This window comes from Dryobates pubescens, chromosome 8 (genome assembly GCF_014839835.1).
Source record: "Dryobates pubescens isolate bDryPub1 chromosome 8, bDryPub1.pri, whole genome shotgun sequence".
Taxonomy (NCBI): domain Eukaryota; kingdom Metazoa; phylum Chordata; class Aves; order Piciformes; family Picidae; genus Dryobates; species Dryobates pubescens.
This window is the reverse complement of record NC_071619.1, coordinates 40,299,584-40,322,664: the sequence shown is the minus strand read 5'-3', so window position 1 is coordinate 40,322,664 and position 23,081 is coordinate 40,299,584. Positions and strand designations below refer to the sequence as shown.

Sequence of the window (23,081 nt, the reverse complement as noted above, 5' to 3'; positions counted from 1 at the left end):
CATTTCTCAGTTCATTGTCCCCTCAGTTGTTCTCTGAATAACAGAGCTTTTGTCATGATCTGCTTGACGCAAGCCTTCTGTGACTGGGTGTGCAGCTGTCATCACTGTGCTAACCTCACTTCAGAACTCCCACATTGGAACTGGAATGAGTAATTTATTGAAATAAGTGGACATGATTTTTAAAAGCCTCCACACAGTGATGTGCTTTAACTCTTCAGGCTGAGTTGCTCCCACTCAGCAGCCTTTGTATGCTATATGCTGCTAGCATTTGAGCAAGAAAGGGCATTTTGGAGGGTTTTTAAGGCCAGACTGGATGTGGCTCTGGGCAACCTGCTCTAGTGTTAGGGCTTCCTGCCTATGGCAGGGGAGTTAGAACTAGCTGATCCTTGAGAGCCCTTCCAACCTGCTGCCCCTAGCTTGATTGGCTGGACTCAATGGTCTCAAAGGTCTTTTCCAACTTGGTTAATTCTGTATTCTAACTCTAACAATTCTAAGATTTTGGGATGTAGGTTCCTTTGTTTTTTCCCCTCCAAGGTAAATTGTTCTAACTTGTTAGATAAATATTTACTTAATATATGCCTTTGCATTGGCATTGGTTTGTTTTTCAAGGTCATTTCAGACACAGCTGTCGTAGACCCTACTTCAGTAAGAGTGAGCTGACTCCCTGGAGAGATGTTGTTGCCTTTCTGCTGGGAGGCAGCATTATCCTTCTCTGTAGGAAGCTGGATCAGCTCATGTGGAATTAAAGACTAGAGTGGAAGAGGGGGGGAGCGGGGGAGTGTTTACTCCAAGCAGTTGAAAGGACAAGAAGAAGACTTTAAAAGACTTTTGAGATCATTTGACTATTAATCTGAAGATGCACCTTCTATTCAACTTCAATATGATTTTAAAGTATAAATCAAAGACTAGTTAATGAATTATATTTACTTTCATTTCAGCTTCCTTGTATTTTTTGCACACATTTCAGCTCTAATCAGAGAACCTTTGAATACAGTTTGTTGTTGGTGGTTTTTTTTTTGGCTGAGGAGGGGAATAGTAAAAAGGTTGCTTGCATGGGGAAAAAAGTCATTGTGTCCTAGAATGGTCTGGTGTGGTTTTGCACAGCTGTAGTTCTCTGGCAGTCAGAGGTCAGCAGCAAACCAGACCATGAAATCCAGCTTCTTGCTTTTGGTTATCCATGTCTGATAGTTACAAGTGTCTCATGGGACTTGGATTAAGTGTGAGATTTTTCTGGTCCTTATGAAACTATGACCATGTGGATATGATTCTCCTTACTGTGGCTTGTCACTACCCTTGATATTAATTTTAAATGCATGGAAATCCTGCTTTTCTCAGTCCCCTGGAGAAATGCTCTCTCTGAAGCTAGTTTAGGATGTCTCTCTCTTTCAGGTGGGTACAACAACCTCTCTATCTGTATTTACATTATATATAACTCTTTATAGGTATTTATTGTTTTTAATGAATTGCATGTGGCATGCTGGATTTTGATTAGTTTTTGGGGTAGGTTTTGAGAGCAGCTCTCTCTCTGTTTAGGCAGAGAGACAGGCTGTGAATACAACTGTTCAGGGATCTGCTGCAGACATCGTCAAAACAGCCACTGTGAGCATTCAGAGACGCCTGGAAGCCTTCTCCTCCGTGATCAAGTCCCTTGGACATCTGGAGAGCTCCTTCCAGAGAGATAAGACTGGTATGCTCCCCTTGCACAGTAGAACCACACTTTCAGTGTTACTAATTGTTTTAACAAAATAATTGCCTGCAAAAAAAGGTGGGGCTAGGGGTGGGAGACAGTGATAAACCTGTGTTCAATGAGCAGAGAAGTCATAAGGAAGGAGAGAGAATGCCTGCTCACCAGGCAGCTAAAGCAAATACTGTGATCAAATCGGAAACCTGAGTTGCTTCAAAGCAGATCTTGCAGAGTGTCCACAGTGGGAGGCCAGGCAGATCCTCTCTTGCCTCCCACCGGGGCAGAAAAATGAGACTCAGGCAAATGGCTTGCAGAAGTGATGGAAAGTTTAAATGGAAGAGCAGTGAGTGTTTTACAGACAGCTACAAGCACAGTGACAAAAGAAACCCAAAGCATACAGAGTGCCTTACAGCACACCCAGAATCCTCCCAGTACTCCCCTTCTCTTTACCTGAGAGTATACCCAAACCCCCAGAGCTCTTTCTTCCCCCTCCCCCCACTGCTAGGCTAATCTCAGCTGGCCAGATCTGAGATTGCCCTTCCCCCTTCTCATCCTGGCCTTAGGCCTAGCCAGGTCTAAAAGGCCTTGAGATAACTCCCCCTCCATTACCAGACAGGGAGCATCTCCCATGGGAGCAGTGAGGGAAGAAAGAGGAAGTGAGAGACCTTGCAGATGGATTTATAGGGTGCAGGATATTATGGGTATGAAATACACAGCTCCCTGTGTCCACCCACTAGGCTGAACCTTCAGGACCCTGAAGGTGTATCTTGTGTGGCAGTGACATCAGGCACCCAGCCTAAACTGCCACACAAAGGTTGACAGTGACAGTTCATATGTGATATGGCCTGTGAAGTCACCACAGAATTGTAGGAAGGAGAACCTGAGCAGATACTCTGCCTTTAAAGGTGGTGAATAGATCTTTAGAGCATGAAACAACTTCTTGTTCCAGAAATACATTTGTTTTTTGGGGGGTAGAATTAAGCCTGGCATTTGTTGACTGGAATTTGATGTATAGAGGCTCCAGAAGAGCGTTGTATGAAGCACTTAGCAGCATAAATTTCTTCTGGCTGAAGACAGCAAAGATGTGCTGGGATACTCATTCCCAGTGGAGTGCTATGAAGATTTTTTTTTAGCATAGTGCAGACAGTGTTGTGCTCATCAGTCATATTTTTAGCAAGACAGCTTAAGGGATGGAGTGCCATCTTTGATAGTTCTTATGCTTCAACCTGAAACACGAAGCTGTTGTCTGACTTGCAGGACTGAGAAGGAAAGCTAAATAATTAATTGCCACATCTCAAAAAATATGTCAGGGAGTTTTATTTTAGACAAGATTCAGAGGTCTGTCTTGAGCAGAAGGCATTTGCTTGGCAGAACTCCCCACCCCTTCCAGGAGCAGCAGCTACTGATGTTTGGCCATTGTAATTGTAGGAAGGCAAGTAGAATTGAATTAACCAGGTTGGAAGAGACCTTTGAGATCGAGTCCAACCTATCACCCAACACCATCTAATCAACTAAACCATGGCACCAAGTGCCACATCCAGTCTCTTCCTAAACACCTCCAGTGATGGTCACTCCACCACCTCCCTGGGCAGCACATTCCAAAGGCAAATCTCTCTTGCTGGGAAGAATTTCTTCCTAACATCCAGCCTAAGCCTCCCCTGGTGCAGCTTGAGACTGTGTCCTCTTGTTCTGGTGCTGCTTGCCTGGGAGAAGAGACCAACCCCCACCTGGCTACAGCGCCTCCTCCACGCTAACCACCCCCAGCTCCCTCAGCCTCTCCTCACAGGGCTGTGCTCCAAACCCCTCCCCAGCTTTGTTGCCTTTCTCTGGACACCTTCCAGCAACTCAACATCTTTCCTAAACTGAGGAGCCCAGAACTGGACACAGGACTCAAGGTGTGGCCTAATGAGTGTTGAGTACAGGGGCAGAATGACCTCCCTGCTCCTGCTGGCCACACTATTCCTGATACAGGCCAGGATGCCCTTGGCCTTCTTGGACACCTGGGCACACTGCTGGCTCATGTTCAGCCTACTCTCAACCAGTACCCCCAGGTCCCTTTCTGCCTGGCTGCTCCCCAGCCACTCTGACTCCAGCCTGTAGTGTTGTAGAACCCAGCAAGTAGACCCATTTGTGAGAGTTTGTCCCCTTCTGATACTAGCTGTTCAAGAACTGGAAGGATTTCTCTTTCAGCAAGTTATGTGCCATCAGGGAAGCATCCTGCATCATGTGGCTCCTTCAACATTGCTGCTTCGGTGTGAGGCTTGTGCGAGGCACTGATGATGCTGTGAAACCCTTCCTGTAGCTGTGAACTGGAGGCCTCCTGTTAGCTAACCTGAGAAATAAATAACTTTGGAGTCTTTGTGTGTGAGGTTGTGTTGATTGGTTGTTGTTTAAAAAAACTCAAAACCAACAACAACAACAAGAAGCTCTTACCACGAACAGTTTGTTCTGGCTTTTGTCAGGCAAGGCAGACCGGGATTGTGGTTTTGTCAGCTGCTTACTTGTTTATGCAAAAGCTGCTCTTTTGCCTTTTCTTTTGTTTTTTTTTTTTTCCCTGTTTTTTTTTAAATCAGGAGTAGTAGCTACAGTTTAACTGCATTTGAGAGGAGGCTCAGTGCCTTTCTAGACTGCATCAGAAATAGTGTGGCCAGCAGGAGCAGCGAGGTCATTCTGCCCCTGTGCTCAGCACTGGTTAGGCCACAGCTTGAGTCCTGTGTCCATTTCTGGGCCCCTCAATTTAAGAAGGACATTGAGACACTTGAATGTGTCCAGAGAAGGGCAACAAGGCTGGGGAGAGGCCTTGAGCACAGCCCTGTGAGGAGAGGCTGAGGGAGCTGGGGTTGCTTAGCCTGGAGGAGAGGAGGCTCAGGGGAGACCTTCTTGCTCTCTACAACTACCTGAAGGGAGGTTGTAGCTAGGAAGGGGTTGGTCTCTTCTCCCAGGCAACCAGCACCAGAACAAGAGGACACAGTCTCAAACTGTGCCAGGGGAACTTTAGGCAGGAGGTGCTGAGAAAGTTCTTCCCAGAAAGAGTAATTTGCCATTGGAATGTGCTGCCCAGGGAGGTGGTGGAGTCACCATCCCTGGTGGTGTTCAAGAGGGGATTGGATGTGGCACTTGAAGCCATGATTTCGTTAGTCCTGAGGTGTTGGGTGATAAGTTGGACTTGGTGATCTCTGAGGTCTTCTCCAACCTTATTGATTCCATGATTCTATGACTAGCCATTAAAGTATTTTGGAAGAAGGTCAGAATCCCAATTCATTGCCAGAGAGAACATTGCAAACCAGCTTCTGACTGAAGTTGACATTGATTTTGTTTAAAATTGATTTTTAAAGCAGATGGTTCAGGAGATGCAACTGTCTCTTGTTTCTGTTCTGATTCATGTCCTCATAATGTAAAGCTGAAATGTTTAGATCTAAAATGCTTTTCATTAACATTTTTTCCCTCAGTAGCTGTACAAATATTGATAGAATGGTAATGTTCTGTGGTTTGTATCTGTGAGCTTGGGCTTGTTTCATTTGCAAGTTCCTCATGTTGTTTTCCTCAGCACTAGAGATGTGTGAGGGGATTTTCTAATGACAGGAAACATGCCTTTATACAGTGATATCTAATGAACTGTGCTCTTCACTTTGTAGGAAGACTAACAAGGAAAAGAAACAGGGGGATGTTACATCCCATCAGTGGAGGTTTCTTTATTCTCCAGCTCCACGATGAGCTCCTTTATGAGGTTGCAGAGGACGATGTCATCCAGGTACAGCTGTGCACTTACTTTTTCAGCTATCTGCTGTGTTATGGTGTTCCAAATGAGCCTTCCTTGCAGGTGCTCTGCTTCTTTTCCCTGGATCCTCTCTCAGTGGGTGCTAAAAGGTCTGTGAAAACAAAGATCAATGGGATACAAAGGGGTGTTGCATTCTTGATCCCTGTATTTTCAGACTCAAGTCATCCCCATGGCTGAAGTTAATTTTTCCACCACATGCTTTGCTGCTTGTATCAGCAGGTCATGCACCTTCTCTGCAAGGCTTGAGTCTCTTCCAACCTGGTTTATTCTATTCTATTCTATTTGCATGTTACCTGCCCTGATCATCATGCACAGACCTCTGTAATGGATGCAAAGAGGACACAGTCTGAAGCTGTGCCAGGGGAGGCTTAGGCTGGATGTTAGGAAGAAGTTCTTCCCAGAAAGAGAGATTGGCCATTGGAATGTGCTGCCCAGGGAGGTAGTTGAGTCACCATCACTGGAGGTGTTTAGGAAGAGACTGGATGAGGCACTTGGTGCCATGGTTTAGTTGATTAGATGGTGTTGGGTTGGACTTGATGATCTCAGAGGTCTTTTCCAACCTGTTCTGTTCTTTTCTGTTCTGTTCTGTTCTGTTCTATTCTATTCTGTTCTATTCTATTCTATTCTATTCTATTCTATTCTATTCTATTCTATTCTAAAGAAGCTTGATGTTGTTGACAGGTAAAGGAGGAAGTTTTCCCTCATTTGGAGGTGTTTTTGCCTCCCTGTTTACACTTGTGTCTTGTGGTGTCTCTCTTGGAACATGTGGTTTGTACTCTGTAGGGAAAGGAGGATTCCTTGCTTTGGGTGGTACTTTCCTCATTCCCTGCCTACCTTTCTTTCTGTTAGTAGCGGTATGGTGCAGGTCAGCAGCATGGTAGAGGTAAGAAATGTACTGTGTGGACTTAAGGTGCTTTTTATGTGTGTGTGTCTCTCTGTGTGTGCTCTTCCACTGTGTTGGTGCTCCTGTGCCTGGGCACAGTAGTGTCTGTGTGACAGATTTCAGTAGGGAGTGTTTCAGCAGCAAGCATATGTTGGCAGCTCAGTGTTTTCTCAAGTCGTAAGCACAAGGGCAGGAGGGCTCCCAGGGCATACTTCCATAGCCTGGCAATGTCTGCTGCTTCTTCTGTGCATATACATTATTTAATGACAAAAGGGCAAGGAAGCTGGTGAAGGATCTGGAGAGCAGGTCTTTTGGGGAGTGGCTGAGGGAACTGGGGTTGTTTAGTCTGGAGAAGAGGAGGTTGAGGGGAGACCTTCTTGCTCTCTACAACTCCCTGAAATTAGATTGTAGTGAGGTGGGTGTTGGTCTTTTCTCCATAGTAACAAGTGTCAGGATGAGTGGAAATGGCCTCAAGTTTTCCCAGGGGAGGTTTAAGTTGGATGTTAGAAGAAACTTCTTGACTGAAGGGGTTCTTGAGCACTGCAATAGGCTTTCCAGGGAGGTGGTTGAACCCCCATCCTTGGAGATGTTTCAGAGAGGGAGAGATGTGGTGATGAGGGACATGGTTGAGCACCAGTCTTGGTGGAGTTAGATACTGGTTGGACTCTGATCTTAAAGGTCTTTTCCAACCAAAGTGATCCTTTGATTCTGTGATTCCAAGAGGCCATTCCCTGACAGTGAGCAGTAACTGTTAGTTTGAGAAAGCTTTCAGCAGTAGTGACTAACCTGGGCCTTCTTTTTCTTTCCCCTGTCCCCTTTCCCCTGTCCCCTTTCCCCTGTCCCCTTTCCCCTGTCCCCTTTCCCCTGTCCCCTTTCCCCTGTCCCCTTTCCCCTGTCCCCTTTCCCCTGTCCCCTTTCCCCTGTCCCCTTTCCCTCTCTCTTCTCCTACTTTTCTCCCTCTCTTCTCCTCTCTTCTCCTCTCTTCTCCTCTCTTCTCCTCTCTTCTCCTCTCTTCTCCTCTCTTCTCCTCTCTTCTCCTCTCTTCTCCTCTCTTCTCCTACTTTTCTCCCTCTCTTCTCCTCTCTTCTCCTCTCTTCTCCTCTCTTCTCCTCTCTTCTCCTCTCTTCTCCTCTCTTCTCCTCTCTTCTCCTCTCTTCTCCTCTCTTCTCCTCTCTTCTCCTCTCTTCTCCTCTCTTCTCCTCTCTTCTCCTCTCTTCTCCTCTCTTCTCCTCTCTTCTCCTCTCTTCTCCTCTCTTCTCCTCTCTTCTCCTCTCTTCTCCTCTCTTCTCCTACTTTTCTCCCTCTCTTCTCCTCTCTTCTCCTACTTTTCTCCCTCTCTTCTCCTCTCTTCTCCTCTCTTCTCCTCTCTTCTCCTCTCTTCTCCTCTCTTCTCCTCTCTTCTCCTCTCTTCTCCTCTCTTCTCCTCTCTTCTCCTCTCTTCTCCTCTCTTCTCCTCTCTTCTCCTCTCTTCTCCTCTCTTCTCCTCTCTTCTCCTCTCTTCTCCTCTCTTCTCCTCTCTTCTCCTCTCTTCTCCTCTCTTCTCCTCTCTTCTCCTCTCTTCTCCTCTCTTCTCCTCTCTTCTCCTCTCTTCTCCTCTCTTCTCCTCTCTTCTCCTCTCTTCTCCTCTCTTCTCCTCTCTTCTCCTCTCTTCTCCTCTCTTCTCCTCTCTTCTCCTCTCTTCTCCTCTCTTCTCCTCTCTTCTCCTCTCTTCTCCTCTCTTCTCCTCTCTTCTCCTCTCTTCTCCTCTCTTCTCCTCTCTTCTCCTCTCTTCTCCTCTCTTCTCCTCTCTTCTCCTCTCTTCTCCTCTCTTCTCCTCTCTTCTCCTCTCTTCTCCTCTCTTCTCCTCTCTTCTCCTCTCTTCTCCTCTCTTCTCCTCTCTTCTGTTTAATGTAATTAAGAACAAAAGGTTTAATGTTTTTCTCTTTAATCTGAGCTCAAGCTTCTGTTCATCTTGACAGCTCTGTTTAGACATCTGCTGCTTCAATCCAGTTTTAGCTGTGAAAAGGCTCCTAATTGCCTTTCTGTTGAAAAGTGTAATTCCCTGAGTATAGGCTTATACATCTTTAGGTACTGAGTCCAACTGATCAGAGTGCCCAGAAGAACTGGGGCCAAGATTTGCTTATAATTTAATGTGTTGTTTTTTCATTAACAACCTCAACTTCAAGGGCAATTCTTACCAGCCTAACTGCTTTCAGATATATTTGTCTGTGGATCTTCTGAGCAGTCACTTAGAACAGCATATGTACACAGGGCATCTTTCTTAGAGACAGCCTTTGCTTGTGAGTGCTAGATTTGCTTGTTTTCAAGGGTTTCTATCTAGCTGAGGCAACAGGGTTGTTCTTACCCCTTAGTGGGGTATTTTTTGGTGATAGTATTGCCTGCTGTCCTTTCAGATCTACCCTTAGAGTAATCTTGTAGCTGAAAGGTCTGCGTTGGAAAGGATCTCTGGAAGTATCTCCCTCTTAAGCTCCCATTCAAAGTAGGGCCCAAATTAATTAGAATCATAGAATTGTCAGGGCTGGCAGGGACCACAAGGATCATCTGGTTCCACTCTCACTGCCATGGGCAGGGATACCTCACACTAGATCAGGTTGCTCAGAGCCACATCCAGCCTGGCCTTCAAAACCTCCAGGGATGAGGCTTCCACCACCTCCCTGGGCAACCTGTTCCAGTGTCTCACCACCCTCAGGGTGAAGAATTTCTTCCTAACATCCAAACTGAATATACCATTTCTATTTTTGTTCTATTCCCCCTAGTCTTACCACCCTAAAAAGTCCCTCACCAGCTTTTCTGTAGGCCCCCTTCAGATACTGGAAGGTCACAATTAGGTCTCCTTGGAGCCTTCTCCAGACTGAACAGCCCCAAGTCCCTCAGTCTGTCCTCATAGCAGAGCAGCTCCAGCCCTCTGCTCATCCTCGTGGCCCTTCTCTGGACACCTTCCAGCACCTCCAGATCCCTCCTGTAATAGGGGCTGCAGAACTGGACACAGTACTCCAGGTGGGGTCTCACCAGAGTAGAGTAGCTGGGGAGAATCATCTCCCTCGACCTGCTGGCTACGCTCCTCTTGGTGCAGCCCAAGGTATGATTGGGTTTTTGAACTACAATTGGAAAGGAATGATTCTTTCCTGTAGGAAAGTAGTGAGCTTTCTTGGTTTCTGTATTGGTGACATTTTTCTTGCTGGCACCAGAGCTTTGTTGTGCTATAAATCATGTGTTCCTCTGCTGCAACAGTCATTTTTATTCAAACAAGTTAGTTGGGTCACATGCTTGATGCTGCCTCTGGCTTATCTTCAGCTGCTGAAGTGCACAAAATAAAGCTAAAAATACCTTTCTGTATATGTAGGAATTTATTTCTCTTACCAATGCTTTGCAAGAGAAACACCACCAGGGACTGTTTGGTTTTCATTTGCAGTTGTGGTGGTTTGGCCCCTGGTCTAGGGGCCAAATGCCCCCCAAAGCTGCTCTATCACTCCCCTTCTTGAATGCACAGGGGAGAGGAGAGAAACATAACAAAAGCCAGTAATAAGATAGAAGCAATTTAATAACAATAATAAGCAAAGACAGTAGTCCATGTGGAAGCTAAAGCAGAGAGAGAGAGATGTTAGTCTCTGCTTCGCCTGAGCAGGACGATGGTTGGTCTCGGGCAGCAGGGCTCTCTAAGCTTGGTGGCTCCTTAGGACAGACACCATAGACAAATCCACTCCCAGCAGCTTCCTTCTTTCACTTCATTCTTATATCTGAGCTGATGTTGTATGGCATGGAATAGCCCTTTGGCCAGTCTGGGTCAACTGGCTCTGCTCTGTCCCCTCCCAAGATCTTGCCCACCCCTCAGAATACTCTTGGGGCAGGGAAATGTTGGAGAGACGCAGCCTGGATACTTAGGCAACAGTAGCCAAAACACTGCTGTGTTATGAAGTGCTGCTGCAAAACACAGCACTTGAAGGATGCTTTGAGGAGAATTAACTCCAGCTCAGCCAAACCAAATATAGCAGTCTATCAGTGAGGTAGCTTGCCTCTTTTAAAAGACCATATTGGGGTAGTACCTGGGGCTATTTTTCTTGTGCTGAAGGTCTGAAATGCCTGGGGCATCAGGGCTTTGCCAGTCTGTGCAGAGCATTAAAGTGAAGGGAGGGAGCTTTCAGAGTTTATCACAGTAGCAAGATGGTGATAATGTTGCCAAAGATGGCAGGAGGAGCTTTACCTGCCTGTTGAGCTGACCCCTGGCATGGAGGAATAAGTTAGAAACATGAATAGAAATAGAATAGGAATAGAATGGAATAGGAATAGGAATGGAATAGGAATAGGAATGGAATAGGAATAGGAATGGAATAGGAATAGGAATAGAATAGGAATAGAATAGAATAGGAATAGAATAGACCAGACCAGGTTGGAAAAGACCTCCAAGATCATCAAGTCTAACCTATCACCCAACACCATCTAATCAACCAAGCACCCCATCCAGTCTCTTCTCAAACACCTCCAGTGATGGAGACTCCACCACCTCCCTGGGCAGCACATTCCAATGGCCAATCTTGCTTTCTGTGAAGAACTTCTTCTCACCTCCAGCCTAAACCTCCCGTGGCACAGCTTGAGGCTGTGTCCTCTTGTTGTGTTGGTGGTTGCCTGGGAGAAGAGACCAACCCCTTCCTGGCTACAGCTTCAGGTAGTTGTAGAGAGCAATAAGGTCACCCCTGAGCCTCCTTTTCTCCAGGCTAACCACCCCCAGCTCCCTCAGCCTCTCCTCACAGGGCTGTGCTCCAAACCCCTCCCCAGCTTTGTTGCTCTTCTCTGGACACCTTCCAGCAACTCAACATCTTTCCTAAACTGAGGGGCCCAGAACTGGACACAGGACTCAAGGTCTGGCAGGAACAAAAATGTCTTCTTGGTTCCCTAGGAATGTACTGAAAAGAGTATTTCCTTAGGAATACTTTTGGAGGACAGCAAGCATTGGACTTGCCTCTGCCCCAACAAAATAGCAAGGGGAAACCTGGGCAGTGTTTGGAGCACCTGCATTGTGATCCACTTTCCCAGAGGTTTGGAGTTTGTGTTTTGCAGGGTGCTTCCGGTGCCAACACAATGAGGAGAACTCTTCTTTGCCTCTGGTGTGTTTGGACTGCGTCTTGGTTTCAGTACAAGGAAATTTTCAGAACAGACCTCATGAAATACTTAGAATTCTGTGTTTAGGTGAAAGAAGAGACAGACTCTCAAGCACTCAACAGACACTTAATGTTGCCTCTTAAGTAGTCTTAACCAGTGTGGAACCAGCCACAACTCTGTTGCAACTCTGGGCCCCTCTGTTTAGGAAAGATGTAGAGTTGCTGGAAGGTGTCCAGAGAAGAGCAACAAAGCTGGGGAGGGGTTTGGAACACAGCCCTGTGAGGAGAGGCTGAGGGAGCTGGGGTTGCTTAGCCTGGAGAAGAGGAGGCTCAGGGGAGACCTTATTGCTGTCTACAACTACCTGCAGGGAGGTTGTAGCCAGGTGAGGGCTGGTTTCTTCCCCCTGGCAACCAGCACCAGAACAAGAGGACACAGTCTCTAGCTGCACCAGGGGAGGTTTAGGCTGGATGTTAGGAAGAAATTCTTCCCAGAAAGAGATATTGGCCACTGGAATGTGCTGCCCAGGGAGGTGGTGGAGTGACCATCCCTGGAGGTGTTTGAGAAGAGACTGGATGTGGCTCTGGTGCCATGGTTTAGTTGATCAGATGATGTTGGGTGATAGGTTGGACTCAATGATCTCAAAGGTCTTTTCCAACCTGGTTAATTGTTCTGTTCTCTTCTGTTCTATTCTGTTCTATTCTATAAAATGTTCCTGGCTTTTTACAGCTTCTCTGTTCATAAACCCTAATCAGTATTAAGATGCTTAGTCTCATTCCCCTCAGAGGTAAGTCAGTGCAGATAAAGGCAGGTGAGGGTTCCAGGTGCCTGGCCATCCCAGCTGTTGACAGAACAGCGGGTTATGTGTTTGAGTTCCGTGTGCATCTGATGCCCAGTGTTTTCTTGTAGGTCGCTCAGATTGTCAAGCACGAGATGGAGAATGCCATCAAACTCTCAGTGAAACTGGCTGTTAAAGTGAAAGTTGGACCTAGCTGGGGAGACCTGCAGGACCTGGAGCTCTGACAGGAAATGCAGCGTTCCCAGGTGCGGCGAGGCGGAAGGCACCGCGGACTGGGCAGGGCAAGGGCCAGAGACCAACCTGCACGTGCTGTGTTTCTACAGATGTCACTGCAAGCTGCCTTCCAGAATGTGTGGCAGAAGTGGGCATGAACTCACCAAGCCATACCCTTTGCACAGGGCAGCGAAGGATGTTTACAGAACTGTGAAGTCCTTAAGTGCTGAGAGCACAGTACTGAAATGAACTCTGCACCAATCCGCTGGCTTTTGTTATTTAAAACACCACCCCCCCCCCCCCAAAGCCTAATGGATTTATTGCATATGAAATGAGCTAGATTATTTAATTAAAACAAGGCACAGAGGTAATTTGGCAGCTCTGGTGTGCAATTGTGTCTAGGACAAAAAAGAAGTCATTGTCTCTTCACTTAATGTTGAATTTTTCAGTCCCTTGCTAGGACCATTTTGTACTGAATCGTGCTGCTGATACTCAGGTGCTGAAGAGGCTTTACAGCTGGCTGGATATTTTTACTTCATGTCTTTGCAGCATTCACAGTGAGTGGAAGCAGTGCTTGGTTGGCCTTCAGCTTTAAGGAAAGCATTTTCAGTCAAATTTGTCCAACTGGTGCCTCATAAGCTGGCCTTGGGAGGGACAGTGTTTGTACCCAGAGTTAACACAAAACCACTGACAAAAACACTCCCCTCTAGAGAATGAACCTCCGTGTATGGGTTAAAGAATGCACAGCAACCCAGATTTTTGTGCTCTGAACAAAAGATACATCTCAGGCTGGCCAGCTGAAGGGACAGCCTTGCTGGTGTTTGAGGTCCAGTTCATTACAGGTGTGTTGCTGGATGGTGGTGGGTGACCAGTGGCTCCTCTGGGGAAGCCTCACACCCTGCCTCGCTACAAACTGCTTGAGTTTCCCCTGCACTTTGCCTCAGCATCTTTGGCTCCATCCCTGTGATCAGGCAGGACTTTTTTCTGGCAGGACTTTCAGTCTTGTCAAGCTGACCTGGTCCTAAGTCTGACTGGAGTCAGTTGCTGGGGTCAGATGCTTCAAAAGGGAGGGCAAAGAAAACACAGGAAATTAGTCCTCCATTACAGGGGGTTCCTCCTTCCATCCCTTCTTGTGGATGGGCATCACACTGGCCAGTTTCCAGTCATCTGGGACCTCTCCAGTGAGCCAGGACGTGAAAAATGATGGAGAGCAGCTTGGCAGCTCATCTGCCAGCTCTCCCAGCACCCTGGGATGGATCCCATCTGGTCCCATGGACTTGTGAGTGTCCAAGTGGCTCAGCAAGTTCCTAACTATTTCCTCATGGATTTCAGGGGTACTGCACTGCTCCCTGACCCCACCTACCAGTTCAGGAGGCCAGTTATCCTGAAGTCCTCCTGCCTTACTGTTGAAGATGGAGGCAAAGAAGGTATTTAGTACCTCAGCCTTTTCCTCATCTTTAGTTACAGTGTTCCCCCCCAGGTCCAATAAAGAGGGGAGGTTCTTCTTGCCCTCTTTTTAGCATTAATATATTTATTACAGTGCTTTTTATTGTCTTTCACAGCAGTGTTCAGCTTGAGTTCTTTTGCCTCTCTAATTTTTCTCCTATGTGATCTAACAACATCCTTAAATGTATCTCAAGTTGCCTCCCCCCTTTCCAAAGGTGATACTCCCTCTTTTTTCCCCTTAATTCCTTCAGGAGCTGCTTGCCCATCCAGGCCCAGAGCCTTCCTCACCAGCTTATCTTTCAGCACCTGGGCACAGCCTGTTCCTGTGCCTTCAAGAGCTCCTGCTTGAAGTAGGTCCAACCATCCTGGACCCCTTTGTTCTTAAGGGCTGCTACCCAGGGCACTCTCTGAATAGTTGCTTAAATAAGCTGAAGTTTGCCCTCTGGAAGTCCAACGTGAGGGTTCTGTTATTGCTCCTCCCTATTTCCCTGCATATTGAAAAATCCACTATCTCATGGTCACTGCACCCTAGACAGCCTACTACCATCACATCTCCCACCAGCCCTTCTCTATTTGAGAGCAGCAGGTCAAGCAGGGCCTGACCCCTGGCAGGCTCGCTTAGCAGCTGCACCAGGAAGCTGTCCTCCATACACTCCACATTCTCGCCTCCTGTGAGAAATGTTCAAGCCCCTAATTATTCTTTAATTTCTGAACTTCTGGTGCCTCCTTTGTAAGAGGCATACTTGTGAAGTTGCCCTTGCGTCCAGTTCTGGGCCCCTCAGTTTAAGACACTGGAAGGTGTCCAGAGAAGGGCAAAGAGGCTGGGGAGAGGTCTGGAGCATAGCCCTGTGAGGAGAGGCTGAGGGAGCTGGGGTTGTTTAGCCTGGGGAAGAGGAGGCTCAGGGGAGACCTTCTTGCTTTCTACAACCACCTGAAGGGAGGCTGTAGCCAGGTGGGGGTTGGTCTCTTCCCTCAGGCAACCAGCGCCAGAACAAGAGGACACAGTCTCAAGCTGTGCCAGGGGAAGTTTAGGCTGGAGGTGAGGAGAAAGTTCTTCACAGAGAGAGTCATTCGTCATTGGAATGTGCTGCCCAGGGAGGTGGTGGAGTCACCATCCCTGGAGGGGTTCAAGAGGGGATTGGATGTGGCACTTGGTGCCATGGTCTAGTCATGAGGGCTGTGGTGACAGGTTGGACTTGATGATCTTTGAGGTCTCTTCCAACCTTGGTGATACTGTGATACTTATAGCCTGACCTGAGAGGACGCCACTTGGTTTGCCGCAGCCTGGCAGCACTGCAGCTGGTTAGCTTCAAACACAGCACTTTCAGCGTGGCTGTTACCCTGGCACCAGAGGCTCATGGCAGAGAGGTTTCAAGAGCATGGTACATTTTAAGAGGTGTCAATGGGGCCAGAGTACAAAAGGCCACATTCTGGACTCTGAGCCACCACCTGCCTGTTGTACAGCAAAACAGACCCATGGTATCACGTGAAGCATCCCCAGGTGAGGATGCTTTGGTTGCCTTTCTCAGCACCAATTTGGCTTTGTTCTCTGTTTTTTTGTGTCACTTTACAGGGAGATTTTTGGTTTCCTTCCTGTCCACTCCATGCTGTGGTTTTCCACCACATCTGTCACCTGATGGCTGAGCATTCAGCTGCTAGACAGACAGTTGTTTCTTTCCTTAGCTTATTAAAGCTTTTGTTAATAGCAGATCTGAGCCTCGGCACCCTGGAGTCCAACCATTTGTGTCCTCTGCCTGTGAGGATGCTGTGTTGGACTCATTATCAATTCACATGGTCTAATGATTTCCTGTCCCAGGGTGTCATGCAGTGACACACCTGTGCTGTATCTCAAGGCTCAGCAGAGCTGCTGTCACTTGAGTTCCTTGTCCTTTGGCACATTACAGTATTCCACCCCCGCACTGCCTTTAGAATTCCAGAAGGATGGCTCTCAAGCTCTCCATACAGGGCTGATGCTAATCAGTAAGGGGATTGACACAGAACTAAACTTATTTTGCTGAACAAACTCTATCAGTTCATTTTAATTAAGCAGGTAATTTGGAACAAATGAGAAGACAAAAGCTGGCCACAGCACTGCGAGGTAGCACTACGAGTGAGGTGGCTGCAGCAGCATTTGAGTCACGGCACTAGAACTGTCTCTGAGCTGCTGCCTGATTGCTGCTATTGACATTCCTTAATTCTGATTAGGCTCTATTAGTGAGAGTAAGCAGGGGAGCAGAGGAGGGCTTAGATCTGGTAAACCAAGTGTGGTGGGTTGAAACTAGCCCCCAGCATAAAATTGCCAGACTAGCTCAGACTGCCACACTGAGGCACTGCTTAGAGCTATGCAGAAGAAAATATTTGCTGTTTGCAGAAGGAGTTTGCCTCCTCCCATTGCTTACTTATTTTGCCTGTGGGCCCCTCTCCTCTCTCCTTTGATGGGCTGAGGCCTGCATTTGGTTGGAAACTGGGCTGCATTCCCTAGTTCAGGATGTGAGTGTGCAGGCTACTCTCTACCTTTGTGTAGACAGCACGGGGTGCATATGATGATGTTCATTCCCCGTTCCTCAGCTGGTTTGTACATCTTTCTTTACAGTCCACTCCTGCCTCCATCCTGTTAGCAACATGCATGGTCCAACAGCCTGAGAAGACAACAGATGAATGCTGCAGAAGGCGTAGGAGTCCTGTTTGTTACAGCAGCCTTCTCACTTGAGTACACAGAACAGCACCTGCAGCCTAGTTCTGCCTTTTGCCTGGCTGCTGCACCAGCCAGTCAGTGTCTGCTGCCAAAAGAAATTAGGTTGGGACCCAACCCTGACAAATAGCTGTGGTCACCAGGAATGCCATCTCTTCATACCGTGTGAACTTGTGTGACCCTGCTTCTTGCAGGGAGATCTCATCGACCTGCTGCTGTGTGGGGTGAAACTTCCCTGACTGGGTAGCCTTTGATGTGCAATACAACTGATTGGTCCTTTTCCTCTCATGCAGACCACAACCTTGTGTCACCTTCACCCTTCTGCTGAAGTTTTCCTCCTGTCCCTGCCTACTGAAAGTGCTCTGTACGCTTCCTTGTAGCTGGGCAGTGGCGGGAGAGAGGCAGGTGACAAGGGGTGATGCAAAGGTTATTTGTTCTGGTTTGGTCCTTTTGCCTTTCTCCCATGCTATTTGCATTTCCTTGTGAAGAAAGCTGTAGACATTTTCCTGCTGTTTCTCCCCCCTCCCCCCCCAATAAATCTGTAGCTGAAAGAGGGAGCTGGAAACTCAGTAGCTTTGGCCGATGTTTTTGAACCTCTCTTGGCACAGCAAGCAACTCAACTGTTGGTAGTAAGTACTCTTAAGTGAGCTCTCTTCCACCCTTCTGAGATTTCAGCTTGTAGGTGGCAACTTTTAACCTGAGGTAGACATGATGTGAAGGGTGCATTCAGTGGGCTGAGAAGCCCAGTTAATGAGGGACTGGGATTGTGACTGGGACTGATGGGGACTGGGATGGCGATTGCACACACCATGGGACCTCCCCACAGTAGAGCACAGGAACAGGAGCTGGGGTCTAGGTTTATGTTCCTGCATGAACTGCTGGAGGACAGGAGGCAGCCATCCCGACCCCAGCAACAACCATACTGCCAAGTGACTGACTGGAGTAAACTCCATCCAAAGGCTGTATGCAAACCCAGGCATCTTTGAAATCCTACGAAGAATCTAGGAGCAGAAGCTGGGGGGGGGGGGGGGGTGGGGTAAAAAAAAAGAGCTCTACACCAACTAATATCAACTCTTTCCTTTATTTTCTTTCCCTCCTGTTTTTGGTTTTTACTGGGGCCTCAGCCTCAGTTAAAGATGCCTCAGTTTTCCCTTTGTGACGCTGATTGAGGAGACCTGTGGAAACAGGACGTGGTTAGCGCGAGGAGCGTGTGGTTCACCCCGGGTTAGCCTCTCTTCTGAGATAGAGGTGGTGAGCCATTGGCAAACCCCACACACATTCTGTCCACATTTCCTCCACACCGAATCTGGATATTGGTTGCTATTTAAAAAAGTACAATGTTTGAGCTGTTAGCCACAAAACAAAACACATGAATGGACACACTCATTTACATGACTATTGCTTATACACCTAGGATGACGAGTTGACTACAAATGGCCACACGTAGTTCCTACATGAGAGAGAGTGTGTTCTTACTCAGACCATACCAAGGCAAAGAGACATTCAAGACTGAAACATCCTGTGCTTGAATTCACCTTTAGCTCATGGGGGACTAAAACCAAAAGGATGTATGGGGAGAGGGGGGGAGGCAAGGTGTTTAAGGGGCATCATTAACTGAAATTTGTCTTGGGTTGGGGTTTTTTTTGGCCTGTTACAATACACACAGATTAGAAATGGTGGAGTCTTGAGGTTGAACACAGCTCACAGTTTAAGCTGCAATGTTGTCTTTGCTTCTTAACCTGTACAACAACAACATTTCCATCTGCATGTCTTCATTACAGCGCACAGGCAGTGGTGTGAAGGGGCTCCAGTGTGTAAAGCATGTGAGAGAATTTGCCCCTGGATAACTTTGTACATGTATTAAATAGATTGGTTCTGTTAAATAGTTGTGTAACCAGGTGGAGGATGCAGAGATGTGGTGCTGAGGGATGTGGCTCAGCACCGGACTTGGTAAAGTTAGGTAAGAGTTGGACCTGATGATCTTAAAGGTCTTCTCCAAGCAAAGCAATTGATTCTGTCTTTTGGTAACAGAGGGAATGTCTGACTGATGGACATTGCTGAACTAGAGCAAAGCCACAATAAATTAGAAACCAGGTCATTATGCAAAACCAAACCTTTTTCTCAAACTTCCCTCTGTCTTGTATTTGACTTCCAAGATTTGAAAGTTTAAAAGCTGATGCTAGGTTTATTTTTAAAAGAAAATAGCTCCTACTTCATCAAAGACTTCTCAGCTCTGGAAGCACAGAAATAACCTAATGGATTTTCTTTGTGTAGTCTCTTTTTTTTGCCTACAGCTGTAGGGATAAGAGGCATTGGAGCTCAGGGAGGTGGTGGAGTCGCTGTCCCTGGAGGTGTTCAAAAAACATGTAGGCATGGCACTTCAAGACATGGTTTAGTGGCCATGGGGTTGCTATGCTGATGGTTGGACTTGACCTTAGAGGTCTTTTCCAAGCCAAACAATACTGTGATACTATGATCTGGGCAAACCCAGAGGGAGTTGAAGTGGAAGATCTGTGTGTCTGGGTTTGGATGTGGCTGTGATAGAGAGTTCCTTCAAAGAAGGCTGTTGGGGAACAGGCTTAAAATCGAACTAGTGTTTCCAGCCAGTTTGGTGCGCTGTAACTGAGGAGTGCAACGGTCAATGTACATCTGAGTTTAGGATCTTGCTTGAGGTGGTGCTGTCTCAGTGGGCAAGGTGAAAGCACATGATTCCAGCATCCAGCCACAGCCCCTGTCTTCAGTTTTCTTAGAGCAAGCCAGGTCAGAGGCTGTGCTCCACGCTCGGCGTGCTGCATCATTTATGCCGTTCGCTCACAGCCTTCCACGGCGGTCAGGTCAGGCCTTTCCCAAATCCCACACTCCCCCTCGCTTCACAATAGATCAACCAGGCAAGAGTTTTTCCTTCCTCCCTCATTGGGATCTTGAAGTGAAGGGTTGGTTTTGTTTTGTTGTTGTCTTTTCCTTTTTTTGTGTGTGGTGTTTTTGTTTGTAATCCCACATCCATGGTAAACCTCGATAGAAAGCATTTAACGGTGTGCACTAACAAACTTATACAACATATACATTACGTATATATATTTGTATGTATAGAATGTTCTATATACAACCATATACAGCTTTTTAGATCTCTACAGACTACAAGAAAATTGAGACTTCGTAGTCACAAGGGGTGAACTTTGAACAGAAATGGTAATTGGGAGCTGTCTGGAAATGTGTAAAATGGGTGAGAGCGGAAAGCAAGATACAGCTGTGACCTGGTGGGGAGTACTAGAGAAAAGTTGCTTACAAGTTTAGTAGTAAAAATGGTTTAAGTGTGAGGGATGCTAGCTTCTCATTTCTCTGTTGCATAAAAATGCAAATGGAAATCTACTGGCAGGTCCCCACCCCCCACCCCCAACCTCTGGTGTTAAGCTGGAGCCTGTTGGCAGCTGCAGTCAGTCAGGCATTGTGTGAATGCCTTGTTGAAGACCCTTTTCTCCCTGGCTGTGCTGTAGTGAGTGGCAATTAGAAGTGACTCTTCTATTGTGATGTGATTCTCAAGCGAACTCACCGGCTCCAGCTCCAGCCTGAAGCTGTTTCCATTGAAACCAAGGACCTGGGGATCTCTGCAGTATTAGCCACCCCCCTGAGGGACAGATGAAAACTGAACCCACAACTGGTGGCTTCCTTCTCATCGAAGTGGAACAACTGCTGCATGAGCACCTTGTGCTACCACTCCCCCAGGCTGCTTTCCTGCAGGCTGCTGGTGTTAACACCAGCTCATAGCAGACACTGGCCCCGTAGCCTGGGGCTGTACAAAGTGCCACAGTGGAACTGGTGATGGCTTTTCCAGCTGCACTGGCCTGGTGCAGAAACAAGTGTAGAGATGGGTGTAGAACAAACACTGGTGGGATGGCCTTGGCTTGGTATCAATGAAGACTGCTTGGCTTCTCTGTAAAAAGCAGAGAAGGCAGGAGCAATAAGGACTAGAAAATTGGTTGAAGGGTTTGAACCATCTCCTGCCTCAAAAGATTTTGTTGCCCAGAGGCTAGTGGATTTGAAGTACAGGCCAGAGTACAGGCAGAGTGAGTGCACATTTAAACAGAAGAGAGAATTGCTGTAATGTTCTTCTCATTTATGTCTCATTCTAGGTGCCTGGTTCCTCACACCCAGCTCCTGCTGGCATCAGTGGGGAGTTTGCTATTTTGTCACCCCCAAAGACAACTCTGATTCCTTAACTCTCAGCAGAAACCAAGGCACTGCTTGGGCTTTGGCCTTTTCCCCAACAAGCTTCTACAGTTCTTACCATTATAGAGCTGTTTTTCCTGTAAGAGAGGAACTTGTTGAGTCTCATTCCCCGTTGAGCTAGACCTGGTAGGGCCACTGTTTTGATTTTGCCTGTAAAAATGTAAAAACCCTGTAAAGCATGAAGTGCCCATTGTGCTAAAGTGTGAATGCCAAAACTTAACACCTCAGCTGTGTTCCAACCCTTTAACTCACGCATCTGGGCTGATTGTGAAGCCAGACTTCAGGACTGCTCAATTTCCTGGGCTCCATCTTGCTGTAGGAAAAGGGAGGACATGGGAATGGCATCTTTGAGAGAGTTCATTTGAACACTGGGGTGATGTCGGTGCCAGTGAAATTAAGGTCTCATTAGGAGGGAGATGCTGCCTGTCTGTATCAGCCTCAGTCAGGACTCCTTGAAGGGACAGAGGATGTTGCTTTCCTCATATACAAAGTTTTTTAATGCTGCTTTCCCACCTTTTTCTCACTTGTCTAATTTGAAACTATGTCCAGGCAAATGAAAAGAAGCCTTCAGTGCCTTGTTTCCAAGATGATCTCAGAAAAACGTCTAACTGGGAACCTGTGAGGCTTTTGTAGGCTACTGTGGCTGCAGCACAGTCACAGACTGGGAATCTATTGGTGCAGACAGGTAATAGGTTCTGCTTACTGCTCTCTTCTTTAGCTGCAGGTTGGAGAGTTTTCTGCAGAGTTCACTGCAGAAGCCAAGTAAGCCACATGGAAGCAGAAGCAAATTACTTTTAGCAGTGTGAGGCAGAAAATCAATTGCCACTCACCCGGGGTGTCATTGGATGTATGTGCCAGTTCAGCGCCGTATGTTGACACTTGGGGTTTGTATTCCTCCCTGGCCCATAGTTTGGTCTCGCTGCCATGACCTCTCTTGCCCCACCCCAGCTCTGATGGGGGATGAGTTACTGTGCAGTTTCCTTGGTGTAATTGCAACTGGCCACTACAGAAAAATCACCACTCTGCAGCTTCTGTGGGCAGAACTTGATAGAGCTTTCCAGCCTGCAGCCGTGCGAGTTTCCATCTTGCCTTTCCTTACCTTTAAAGGAGCCATTTCCTAAGTTGGTTTTCACTTCCTGCGACTGAGAAATAAGGCAACCAAGTGATACAGACACCAGGGAGATAAATAAACATGTCACAGCCCCCTTCAAGCACAGCTGAGATTAATCCAGAGCACATTTTGAGAAGTACAGGTAAGAATGAGATGGGCCTGTGTTCTGAATGGCAAACGAACCATCTAGGAAAGAAGGCTGGAGTCAGGTGAGGGTTGGTCTCTTTTCCTGAGGAACAAGTGATAGGACAAAAGGAAATGGCCTTTAGTTATACCAGGAGAGGCTCAAGGGGGACATGAGGAACAGTTTCTTCCCTGAAGGGGTTGGCAGGGCCTGGCCCAGGCTGCCCAAGGGTGTGTTGGAATCCCCCATCCCTGCAGAGAGGAAGAAGTTCTTCCCAGGAAGAGAGATTGGCCATTGGAATGTGCTGCCCAGGGAGATGGTGGAGTCACCATCCCTGGAGGTGCTTAAGAAGCCACTTGGTGCCATGGTTTAGTTGATTAGATGGTGTTGGGTGATAGGTTGGACTGGATGATCTGAAAGGTCTTTTCCAACCTGGTTAATTCTATTCTGTTCTACTCTGTTCTGTTCCAGGCTCACATTTGAAGGCCATTTCAGATAGCGCCTGCCTGGGCACTAGTGTCGGGGCACAGGATTCTGAACTTATTTACTCTCCTGGGGAGAGTTAAATAACATAAACCTCAAGTAAAGTATTTCAAGGGACACAGCAGATCAGAAAATGCAGCTCAACTAATTTTTTCTGTTGAGGATGGTAGCAAACATGCTTGAAATGCACTGGCTGCTCGTCAGGTCAGTTTCAAAAAATAAAGGGTTTTTTTTTTTCCCCTCTCTCTTTTTTTTTTGCTGCCATTTAAGTTTTGTTCTGTTCTGTTGTTTGGTTGTGTTTGTTGTTTCCCCTCCCCCCCCCTCCCCACCTCAGAATACAAATAAATCCCAGTTTTCATCGGTCACAACATGCTTTCTTTTTCTCTTTTTTGTTTGTTTGGTTTTTTTTTTTTCTCTCTCTCTCTCTCTCTTTTTTTTTTTCTGTGGTTTTTTTTTTTGTCTGTTTTAAATGGTTTCAGTTACTCATGCAAAGTTTTCTAAGTGCATTAACATTCGAGTTTGTACAGAGTTATTTTGTGGTGTGGTG

General features: G+C 47.0%; 1 protein-coding gene across 1 annotated transcript in view; it reads left to right on the top strand.

The window, feature by feature from the left end:
- The window catches only part of POLQ (DNA polymerase theta), an 84,585-nt gene extending 72,123 nt beyond the window's left edge, over positions 1-12,462 (top strand). The window contains exons 29-31 of the mRNA XM_054163329.1: positions 1,534-1,687; positions 5,320-5,435; positions 12,349-12,462. Of these exons, the coding sequence (XP_054019304.1) occupies positions 1,534-1,687; positions 5,320-5,435; positions 12,349-12,462 (384 nt within the window). The remainder of the gene's footprint in view (positions 1-1,533; positions 1,688-5,319; positions 5,436-12,348) is intronic.
- The last annotated feature ends 10,619 nt before the right edge of the window (positions 12,463-23,081 follow it).